A 12,071-nucleotide genomic window follows, 5' to 3' on the forward strand; every position below is an offset into this window, starting at 1 on the left:
TTTTTTTGGTTTATTTTCGAGACAGGGTTTCTCTGTATAGCCCTGGCTGTCCTGGAACTCACTTTGTAGACCAGGCTGGCCTTGAACTCAGAAATCTGCTTGCCTCTGCCTCCCAAGTGCTGGGATTAAAGGCGTGAACCACCACGCCCGGCTTTTGTTTGGGTTTTGAGACAAAGTTTTACACTATAGTTTAGGCAAGTCACTGTGTTGCCCAGGCTCGTGACAATCCTTCTGCTTCAGCCTGCTGAATTCTGGGATTACCAGTATAAGTCACATGCCTGTCCAGATATTTTTATTTATTTATTTATTTATTTATTTATTTATTTATTTATTTATTTGGTTTTGGAGACATATTTCTCTGTGTAGCTTTGACTATGCTGGAATTCAATCTGTAGAGCAGATTGATCTCAAACTCATAGAGATCCACCTGCCTCTGCCTTCCAAGTACTGTCAATCAAAGGTGTGTGTGTAGCACCACCACCTGGTCAATATTTTTATATTCTAAGAAAAAAAAATTAAAGCTCAACGTAACTCTTTACCTTGGCCGAATTACAGTTTCTAAACTCTCTATGAAGTCAGAAAAGTTAACATGTGGATCTTTACACAGCTTCTTGTTTTGATCTTAGATTGATTGTGGAATATAAAGACATTGCCCGGATTCAGTGGGACTGGAAAATTGGTATGTAGCTAAAGGATAACCTTTTAAGTCAGAATTCTGTCCTTTAACTGACAAAAATGCTCACCAATCCAATCATGTTTTCATATCTTTGGGAACTCATACCAGCGGTGATGGCCTGCTCTGAGAACTGGTGGGTTAACTTCTATCAGGATTAATTCTTAATCTTTGTCTGAGGCAATAGCTTTTCTTTCCTAGGAATTCCGAATAAAACCAAGGCTGATCTTTGTCACACTAGCTATCAAGTAAATGAGTCTACATATCAGGCCCTTGAACTTTTAGCGCTTACCATGGGGGGCTTCACGTTGTGAAGCATTAGTGTTAAGTGATGGATGGTTGTATAATCACCCTCTGTCCGCTGTTGCTCCAATGCCTCTGATATCTGTGGGATAAGGCCTTGGACATCTGTGGGAAGAAAGCAGAAGGTGTTAGGATAGTTAAGAAAGATTTGAGCCTTAATGATGGGTAGTAGTTAAATAGTATGTAAGTGTTGCTGAAGATTCTGTGCTATGATTAGATAATGCAGGGAAATTTAAATATCCTAGATATCCCAAAAGTGCATGCCCCCCCTCTTGTGTGTGCATGTGTTGAGATAGGATGGGGTTTTAAATAGTGCTTACAAAGTAGACATTGCTACTGCTGTAAACATCTGCATGGTTAGCATTGTCCTAGAGACTAATCTTGTTCTATCTTGGAACATGTAATTCAGTGGGCCGAAGAAAATATAGTGGATCTAATGTCTATCTTTGATGTCCTAAAAATACTTTATTGCGAATCTAGTCATACATACCACATCAACCAACCAATCAGATGAAAGTGCACAAGGCCAGTGAGGAATTTTGTGTTTTGACACTCGATATCGACCTGGCTTTGGTTGAACTTTTATATCAGAGCCAGCTTTTTGTCTTGATGGATGACGCAGGATGAAGGCTCTTGGCGCAATCACACCCCTGTTGATCATCTAACTCCCTGTTAGATTTTCACAGCATGTTATTTTATGATTACTGTTTTCCAGAAAGCTTTGTAGTCGTTTTAGAAGGCTGACTGTTAGAGAGAAGCTTTGCAGGGAGTCTGTCAAAGAATTGGGGAGTTTTCTGCATTCACACTCTAAGCACCTTGTTTTCGAATTTCTCTTCCTGACTTGAGTTCTTCCATTTCTTCACAGCCCTGTTATTTGTGGCATTTGCCCTCTGTATGTTTTGCCTGTACAGCTTCATGCCATTGGTGATTAAAGTCACGAGTGCCACTTCAGTCAACCTGGGCATCCTGACAGCTGACCTCTACAGCCTTTTCTTTGGGCTTTTTTTATTCGAGTATAAGGTAAGAAAATAGATTGTGTTGGAATAAGAAAACATAAGAAAACTTAAAACGAGTTTACCTATTTATTTGAGATAGTCTCAGTATCCTAGGCTAGCCTGAGATTCACTATGTAACTGACAATGATCTTCAACTTCTGTTCTGTCATGGTTGGTTTATGCTGAAGATGGGACCCATGGGCAAGTATTCTCCCAGCTGAGATACACCCCAGCTCTAAAGAGTTTCTGTCTCCCCCCCCCACCCCCAATTTTTCAAGACGGGTTCTCTGTGTAGCTCTTGCTATCCTGGAACTAGCTCTAGTTCTGTAGACCAGGCTGGCCTTGAACTCACAGAGATCCCCCTGTCTCTTCCTCCTGAGTGCTAGGATTAAAGGTGTTTTTGTACCACCATTGCTTGGCTACAAGTTTCTATAAGACTCTAAATCTCAAAGCCAAACCAAACCAACCAAACAAACAAACCCCCTCTTTCTTGTCCTCTTAGCAATAATCTCACTGGACAAGCTTCACCCATTTTGTTACTGTTTACATCTTAGAAATTGGTCTGAAGAAGAATTGTCCTTCTAAAGCTTTCCAAGGTGATAAAACACGATGGGTTTCATCTTTGTATAGTTGAGGACACCAGCTATAAGACCTGCTCAAGCATGGTCCAGGGGCTGCTGTTGACCTTGAAAAATAGTCTGGCTCAGGCTGGGTGCTCTGCCTCTATTCACTCTTTCTGTACACAAAAGGTCTGAGGTAGAAGGGCAGGAGAGTTGGGCCTGTTACCATGCATGTGTGATTAGAATAGTTCCATCTTTAGTGGTCATTTCTTTTTTCTTGCCTAGGCGAGCCTCAAGCTCACTATGTGGAAGAGGGTGACCTTGAACTCAGGGTCCTCTCGCCTGCTCTTTCTGTGTGGTAGTATGACAGACAGGTGCTGCCACACCTGGCTACCTTCTGGATCCTCAAACAGGAATCCTTGGGGCTGATTTATTCTCTTCCTAAGAACCAGCAGTCACAGACTCACAAGGCTTATATGAATTACTTATATACGAAGCTCACTGGGTTCTCAGAAATGTTTGTGAACCAAGTGTAAACCTTTTTACCACGCAAGGTGATGTGGGGCAAGAACTAGATGATGCCTTTGAATACTTGCTGACAAAGGAATTTCTCAGTTAACACGGGTGAAATATTTACTGGTTATTGATAGTGTCACATAAAAATATTAAAGTAAACCAGAGGAATACCTTTTATGATAGGCCTAGGGTTTTTTTTTTAACCTTTTGAGATCATAATATAATCACCTTTCTCTTTTCTCTTTCCTCCCTTTAGACCCTTGCAGAGACCTCTTCCCTCTCTCCTTCAAATCTATAGCCTCTCTTTCACTACTGTTATTAAATACATATATGCATATTCCTTTGAGAATTGTCAAGAGTAGCCGCTTTTCTCCTAAGGGAGGAAATTGCCCTCTGGTGCTGAGGCTGCACATGTCCCTCTTTTAGGAGACAAGGATCCTAAAGAGAGTCAGGACATTATTCTGTAGGAGAGGCTGAAGTCCACTGGGGTGACCAGAGCAAGGACAGTCAGAAGAACAGTTCCTGCAGGAGGCATCTGCTTCCCTTCTCCAGAAGGACCAAGATGGAGGGAGCCCATGCTGACAGAGGCTCCACAGGATGGAGGGAGTTTCTAGTCCCTCATCTCCTCGCTTTCTTTTTCTTCACTTTTGTGTTTTGCCTGCATGTGTGTCTGTATACATGGAGGTACAGCCAGTTCTGAGCCACCATTGAGTCCTGGGAATTCAGTCTGGAGCCTTTGGAAGAGCAACCAATACTCTAAACCTCAGAGTAGTCGCTGCAACTCCTTTAACCTATTTAATGTCCTGAATCTCTTTACTGGGATTCCAGCTGAGAGGAGTGGCTCTCTGTGACCTTCCATACCTGTTTAACTTTTCTTCTATATTTAAAAACCATTATTACATTTCATTTATTTATTTGTGTGTGTGTGAGAGTGCATTTTTGTGACATGGCGTATCTGAAGACCTGAATATCGTTTGGGGATCAACTCTCTCCATCATGTGGGTCTTGAGAACTGAACTCAGGTTGTTAGGGTCAATATTGTAGTCCCTTTACCTGCGGAGCCTTCTCCCTGGCCCCACTTTTCCTATTTTTTAACCAACCATATTATCATATTTGAACCAACCATTCCTTAGTAATTTATCTTTTTATTTTCTACTCTAAGTAAAATAATGTCCAGGAGGAGATAAGGGTAAAGGAATGAAGCATTCCAGTTCACGGTACATGTGCCGCTATTTACTGTATTTTAAATCATAACATACGTTATTTTATAAACCCCAAATCTTTCAGCCTAGGATCTTAAATACTTTCTCATCACTGCTCCTGATATTAACACGAAGAAGTGGTTGTCTGTGTCCTGTTGTTGGGCATATGACCTCACACGGCATTTCTTGGAATGGGAGCACGCCATTGCATGACCACCCTTCCGGTTCTTTTGTTAATGGTCCTCTGTACCTGCGCGTCCAGTAGCTTGCTTTGATATCACATTTTATTGCTTTTGGTCAAAGACCACTTGAAGACTCAGAGGGCAAAGGGCAGTTCTACCATGGTCCTTAGAGTTTTAGCTGTACTTTCTACAATTGCATGCATGTATGTGTGTGTGTAGGCCAGAGAGGACATATGCTATGAGCCTAATTTCCTTGAGAAAGGGTCTCTCTCAGAATAGGGCCCCTGGGAATCTTCACTGTCCCCACAGTGCTGCGATTACAGACTTATTGGTCACACAGCTTTTTATGTGGGTGCTGAGTATCTGAACTGAAGCCCCGATGTTTGCACAGTCCACCTTCTTACCTTTCAGTCTATCCCCCCAGTTTCCTAGGTGTAGTTTCTGAAGGCAGACTCTTGTTAAGCTACCAGTTTAAAAAAATTGTATTCCCTAAAAACTTTGGCTCAGAATTTTTTTCCAGACTAGCATTTGAGAAAGGGGCTTAAATTCTCCTTTTAAAACTTCCCTGTTTCAGCTCTTAAATACTCAACATGTCTAGTAGTGATCCTGAGTGAATGAATACTGTTGAATAAAGTAGTCTATAGAGAGTTCCCATACAGATCCAGACACAAAGGATAGAGTTAAAAATGGAAAAGGCTAAGACCTGGTTTGGGAGGCTGACCTCCTTCACACAGTCTCTACCGAGTAATGCAAGAGTTAGAAGCTATGTTCTTGGCACACTGGAAAGTCACGAAAGCAAACAGGACCTATTTTGAACAGACCGTTAGTTTTCCCATTGGTCATATGAACACTTTCTAGGAACCAGGAATAACTTTCATAATTCTGCTTTCAAGTTTACTAAGCTGGGTGCAGAAGCACTGGCCTAAGCCTATAGTTTCAGCTACTTGGGAGACTGGGGGAGGAGGACCCCTTGAGTTCAGGAGGTCCAGACCAACTTGAATAACTTAATGAGGTCCAATCTCAAAGGGAGAGAAAGATGAGGTCGTATTAAATAGCTTTAGTGTTCCCTGTGGTCTCTAAGTAATTTTCTCCCTATTAACATCAGACACTAGTGGTGTGTTTGGCACCATGCTAAATACTAGACATAAAAATTCAAAGCTCATTGTTCAGCTTGACATTGTCATTGGCTTTTCTTCTTATTTGATTTCATTTTTAAACTTATTTTGTACATGTGTGTGTGTGCACGTGTATCTGTGTGTGTGTGTGCGTGCGCGCGTGCATCTGTGTGTATGTATCCATCTATTTGTGTACCTGGCAGATGTGTGGGTTCTTGAGGAAGTCAGAGAGGATGTTGGAGCCCCTGGAGCTGGAGTTCCAGGTGTTTGTAAGATGTCTGATGGGGAACTAAATTCTTGTCTTCTGAAAGGGCAGCAAGTGCTCTTCAGACCGCCAAGCCAGCTCTCTGGTGCATGTTTTATGTATTTATTTAATTTTGATACAGTGTTTAACTATGGACTCCATGATAATCTTGAACTCCCAAGTCCCCTGGCTTTACTACCCAGGAACTGGGATTGGTGGTGTGTGCTACCAGGTCAGGTTGTCATTGAGTTTATATCCTCACCGTATCCAGGGCAGGCGGGAGAGGCTTCTCCAGTCCATAGGAAGGTTGAGATTAAGATAAGTGTCATGTTTCTTGACTATAATCCTGGCACTTAGTGAGTTTAGGGACAGCCTGAACTGCATGGAAATATGTCTCAAAACACCAACACCCCCAAACCAAACCAAAGCAAGGTCTTCCCATGCTGGGCCCATCCTTGTAGATTGTGGGTAACTGAAACTGAGAAGCAGGCAAACAAACAAACAAACAAAAAACAACACAGGCCGGGTGGTGGTGGCACATGCCTGTAATCCCAGCACTTGGGAGGCAGAGGCAGGCAGATTTCTGAGTTCGAGGCCAGCCTGGTCTACAAAGTGAGTTCCAGGACAGCCAGAGCTACACAGAGAAACCCTGTCTTGAAAAGCCAAAAAGAAAAAACAAAACAAAACACCACACACAGATCAATGGGGTAACTGCACTGATTTAAACTCAAACTTTGGAAGGATCCTTCATCTGAAAAAGAGCAAATATTCAAATTATTCAATATAATTGACTTTAACTTTTGGGGTATGTCAGGATGCTACTGTGGAGGACATGCCCAGTGGACTGGTCTTCTCTTGCATAGGTTAAAGGAGTTGCAGCGACTACTCTGGGGTTTAGCGTATTGGCTGCTCTTCCAAAGGCTCCAGACTGAATTCCCAGTACTCAATGGTGGCTCAGAACTGGCTGTACCTGCCTCCATGTATACAGACACACATGCAGGCAAAACACACATACTCGTAAAATAAAAGTGAAGAAAAAGAAAGCAAGCAGATGAGGGACTAGAAACTCCCTCCATCCTGTGGAGCCTCTGTCAGCATGGGCTCCCTCCATCTTGGTCCTTCTGGAGAAGGGAAGCAGATGCCTCCTGTAGGAACTGTTCTTCTGACTGTCCTTGCTCTGGTCACCCCAGTGGACTTCAGCCTCTCCTACAGAATAATGTCCTGACTCTCTTTAGCTCTCCTGATTTGCTTATTATTATTATTTTAATGCAAGACTTAACTACAGAGATATGACAGTTTTGTTAAACTTAACAAGATCAAATTCACTGGAATAGTGTAGGCCAAGAAGATCCCAAGTAGATGGTCCTGTGTTGGATAATAGATCCATAAGCTGGGGTCTCTCGCATGACGTGCATAGTTGCCAATTAGTTATTCCATTTTGTGAGACAGCTTTTCTGATGGAATCCAGTACGTGGTTCACTATAGAGAAAGGCAAAGAGATTCTTCCCAAAGGCCTAAAGGGATGCAGCTCATTTGGTAGTCTATTGGCTTAGCATGAATGAAGCTTTATATCCCTAGACTGTATGAACCAGTGGCCCACAATTGTAATCCTAGCACCTGTGAGGTAGAAATAGGAGGATCAGACATCCATGGTCAGCCTTGACTACCCAGTGAGTCTGAGATCTGCCTGGGCTACATGCGACCCTGTCACAAACAAACAAAAGCCAAGGATCCAGTTAACTGTCAAGCCATTTGAGCCCAGTATTTACCTGTGTATAGGGGAGGGCTGGGGTATTGTCATCTCCTATGATGACTTCCAGAAAGAGGCTGTGAAGGTAGATGTCAAAGAACAGCTGACAACAGGCCACAGCCCCTTGCTTGTATGAGGGAGCACAACTAACTGACTGTTTTCTCTCCACAGTTCTCAGGACTCTACATCCTGTCGTTCACAGTCATCATGGTTGGCTTCATCTTGTACTGTTCCACCCCAACGCGCACGGTAGAGCCCCCAGAAAGCAGCGTGCCCCCTGTTACCAGCATCGGGATCGACAATCTGGGACTGAAGCTTGAGGAGAGCGGTCTCCCGGAGACCCACTCTGCAGTCTTGTAGCTGGACAAGCCACAGACTCTGGCGTGTCACCAGGAGAGAGCAGAGCCTGCCACTGCCAAGGGCGCATTTGAGGCGACACCAGCCTCAGAGGCGAAACCCACTGCATTGGATTACATCCGTGGTTAGATTGTAGAAAGGAGCACTGACCAGTGGTTCCAAACTAGAAATACTAAAATAGAGCAGAGAGCCCAAGGGTCGTGAGTGTTTGTGTGTGCTGAGTAAGTGTCAGGTTTCAGAGACACATGCAAGAAGAGAAGGGGACCTGCTTCAGGGCTGTTTAGGTAGTTAGGAGTTGGGACAGTCTGGGATGTCGGTGCAATAAGATTCCTCTGTTGGAAGCTTCACGTTTTCATTCTGCTGGGGCAGTCACTGTCGTCCATGGACCTTGTGGAATTTTGACACCCATGGCCGCTGGTCCCTGGTGACAGGTGGTGGGAAAAATGGGCGGGGCAGCACTTGAGAACTCTCAAGATAAACTGTGACGACTTTGAAAGCTGCTAATGAGTACAGGAATCCAGGAACCCTCTCCCAGCCATATCCCTTGATGTTTTATAACCCGTCTCTCCCCTTTGTCCCTCTTGCTTGTCCCTAGCCACATTTGCTCCTGGGTTCTGAGTTCTGGAGCAAACTGCTCTCAAAGCCTGTTATATTGGGCATCCCTCCCATTCAGCGCCACACTATACGCTGAGAGCAAATACGTTCAAGTTACCCTTGGGTAATGTCCCGGTGCCCGGGAAGAGTCATCCCAATTGGCCTCACCTCACCAAGCCACAGTTTAGAAAATTAACCTGCTGCAACTTCTCATAGCAAGGCAAGAGCTTGAGAACTTGGTTGCTGTCTCTGGTTGGAGAAATGCATTATTGTTAAAAGGAAAACGCAGTGCTAATCATTCCCCATTGAAGCAAGGAACACTGACCAATGGTTCCATGCTAGAAATCCTACAGTAGGTTGGTGCTGGGGTTCTGGAGTCCTGACTGTAAGAGGAGAGTGTCTTCCTTCTTCCCACAGGTTTACAATGCTTGCAGGTTTGTGACAATTCCTCAGCATGGTGTCAACGTGTAGCCTTAGCATAACATCAGCCACCAGAGTGCCGCCTTCAGAAAACTTTATGTAAATTGTTTTTGTATAAGTATAATAAAGAAATTTGGGGTAAGTGTTCGTATTATTAAAAGACTTTAAACTCATGGAAGTAGAATCACAATGTGTTTGTGTGTTTGTTTGAGATTAACCTGTTCCCCTTGCGGAGTTCTATCTGTTTGATTCTTGTTTTTATCATTACATGTGTGTGTGTGTGTGTGTGTGTGTGTTTGCATGTGTGTGTATATGATATATGTATGTATGTATGTATTCACATATGTGTGGGTGTGAGCATGCATGTGTTATAGCTCTCAAATGGAGGCCTGAGGACAGCTGCAGGTATGAGTCCTTACCTCCTTCCTTGTTTGAGGCAGAGTCTTGTGTGGTAAGTGCCTTACCCACTGAGCCATCTTCTCAGCTCCTGTTTTTGAGACTGTCTTACTACATGGCCCAGGCTGGTTTTGAATTTCTGATCCTCCTGCCTTGGCCTCCTGAATGCTGGGATTGCAGCTGTGCAGTATCATGCTGCCTTTCCCTGTAGATATTAAACAGCTTGGTACATTCACAATTTCCTTCCTAGGTAGCTTTCCAGAACCAGATGTCCTATGAGGCAAGGTGGATGACATACCTGCTTGGGGCCTGCACTGGGTCCAAGTGGGCACACAAGTCCTTTGCAGCAATCAAGTTTATACTTTTGAATGACCACACTGAGTGTAAAATGTCTCTGAATGAAATAACCACTCATTTTCCACAAGCTATTTAAACGACCTTTTCAATGGGTTTTTGCTCCCTGCCTCCCATGAGTGCCAGGTAGGCCACAATTCCAAAGGTTCTCGAACCTCTCAAAACACTACCACCAGTTGTAGACCCATCCAACCACCAACATCTAGTGAACAATAGGAAGGAGTTGCTCGTTGGCTCCCCCGTGTGGATACACTATGCAACTGGATTGTGGTAACAATTTAGAGAAGGGGACTTTGCTATTGCAACTACTGTATGTGGATGGGCGGGTAACATTTCTCCCCTGATACCAAGGTATCTGACATCCAATTGATATATATTTAATCAGTGGGGATTCCAGGAGGTGTCATTTAAACAATTGTAGTGGCCCAAGGACTACTTGAGATAGCAAGCAATCTCATTTTTTATTGCTTCCATATTGTTTGTTAAGGGATTTTTTTTTTTCTCTTGAGACAGGGTTTCTCTTTCTGTGTAGCCCTGGCTGTCCTGGAACTCACTTTGTAGACCAGGCTGGCCTCGAACTCAGAAATCCGCCTGCCTCTGCCTCCCGAGTGCTGGGATTAAAGGTGTGCACCACCACGCCCAGCTTTGTTAAGGGATTTTTAAAAATTAATTATTTGTGTGTAGGAGGCGGCAGGTGGGAGAGAGAAGAGAAACAGAGACAGAGGGATGTGTAAAGGTGAGTATGTGTTTGTGTGCAGATCCGTTTGCCTGTGCGCCTCCTTGTGAGTAGAGGCCAGAGGTCGATATCAGGTTGTATTGCTCTCCACCTTATTTTTCGAAGGTCCCTCCCTCTCCCCCTCCCTCTCCCCATCTCCATTGTTTCAGTTAGATTTGCTGGCCAGTCAACCCCAGGATTGACGTGCCTGTCTCTGTTTCCCAGACCTGAGGTTACAGATGATTGTGCCCAACTTTTATGTGGGAGTTTCAAATCCAAACCCGGGTTCTAAGCTTACAGTTGACCCACTGAGCTGACTCACTAGCCTGATGGCTTTTGGTTTTGTTTTAGACAGGGTCACACTGTAGTCATGGCTGGCCATTAGCTCACAGAGATCCACTAGCTTCTGCATCCCCATGTGCTGGGATTCAGGGTATACAGTACCTTAACCGGCTAGTGTTTGTTTTAAAGGGCAGATTATCAGGACTTCACTCAGAAGGATTGTCCCCAGTTAACAGTTGTGGAGTGGGGTCTTGGGAGAGTTGAGACACATTTCACTCATACGGAGACTGATGGCTATGGTACAATGGAATCCAGTTTCTTAACCTGTAGCCAGCATCAAAGCCCCGGTCAGTAAGCGACAAGGGAGAAGGTCTTGTCCTGAGGAGATGCTGAGCCAGCCACCATGTGAGAGCTGCTGGGGAGATTTCTGTGGAAAAGCCTGGCATAGGAATGTCACTTTCTCTGCAGCAGCTTGCCATTTAAGGAAGCTTTAATGTAAACATTTGTCTCCTCGAGATCTTCTGTATGCCCAGGCACGCTTCTGTCTTCTATCATAATTATGGTGATGTGCCATTTCATCCACACTGAATTACTTAGTTTCTGGGCATAGCCTCAACCCTCACAATATATCAATAAAAGGGAGGAATTCAGCAGAGAGCCACTTAGCTGATTAAAAAGCAAGAGTTTTATGAGGAAATTAGGTAATGCTGTGCACACAGCTCTCCAGAAGTCTCGTAGAAAGTGTTTTCAGAAGCCTGACAGTGTATATAAATGGTACATCCAAGGATGAAACCTCATCAGAACAGTAAAATATCGCCCACCCTTCCCTGTCTTGACCTGTATGGTTTCATACCACAAGACTTTGTCCTTAGTATGAAGGTCTTCACCATGTAATTTATTCCCTGATTTAAAAAAAATGATGTCTTCTAACAATCTTAATTCAAAGCACAGATAATTATGGAGATGGAAATATTGATTAAAAGGTTTGTAAGAATGGGGATAAAATAAAAGACTATTTGAACATGGATTGCCTCTAACTGGCCACCCACACACATCACATCTGGATCTAACTGGCCACCAACACATCTGGATCTAACTGTCATCAACACATCTGGATGTTTTCAAATGCTCTTCACTTAGTCACTGTCACAGCTCACCATTTGCCTGGTAAAGGGGCCAGAGCTCATACAAGATACGACTTACAGAAGTATAGAGCTGGTGTGCACAGTTTCCTTGTGAAGCTCCACCTTCTCTGACCTTTGGGTATTTTGCTTGCTAGGAGACTGCACTTTTCCATGGCTACTTCATATACCTTTGGCTATCTATCTATGTATCTATGTATCTATGTATCTATGTATCTATGTATCTATGTATCTATGTATCTATGTATCTATGTATCTATGTATCTATGTA

General features: G+C 43.7%; 1 protein-coding gene across 1 annotated transcript in view; it reads left to right on the plus strand.

The window, feature by feature from the left end:
- Slc35f2 (solute carrier family 35 member F2) overlaps nucleotides 1-9,086 on the plus strand; it is a 47,417-nt gene extending 38,331 nt beyond the window's left edge. Inside the window, exons 6-8 of the mRNA XM_021172419.2 lie at nucleotides 627-679; nucleotides 1,842-1,996; nucleotides 7,712-9,086. Of these exons, the coding sequence (XP_021028078.1) occupies nucleotides 627-679; nucleotides 1,842-1,996; nucleotides 7,712-7,900 (397 nt within the window). The 3' untranslated portion in view covers nucleotides 7,901-9,086. The remainder of the gene's footprint in view (nucleotides 1-626; nucleotides 680-1,841; nucleotides 1,997-7,711) is intronic.
- The last annotated feature ends 2,985 nt before the right edge of the window (nucleotides 9,087-12,071 follow it).

This window comes from Mus caroli, chromosome 9 (assembly GCF_900094665.2).
Source record: "Mus caroli chromosome 9, CAROLI_EIJ_v1.1, whole genome shotgun sequence".
Taxonomy (NCBI): domain Eukaryota; kingdom Metazoa; phylum Chordata; class Mammalia; order Rodentia; family Muridae; genus Mus; species Mus caroli.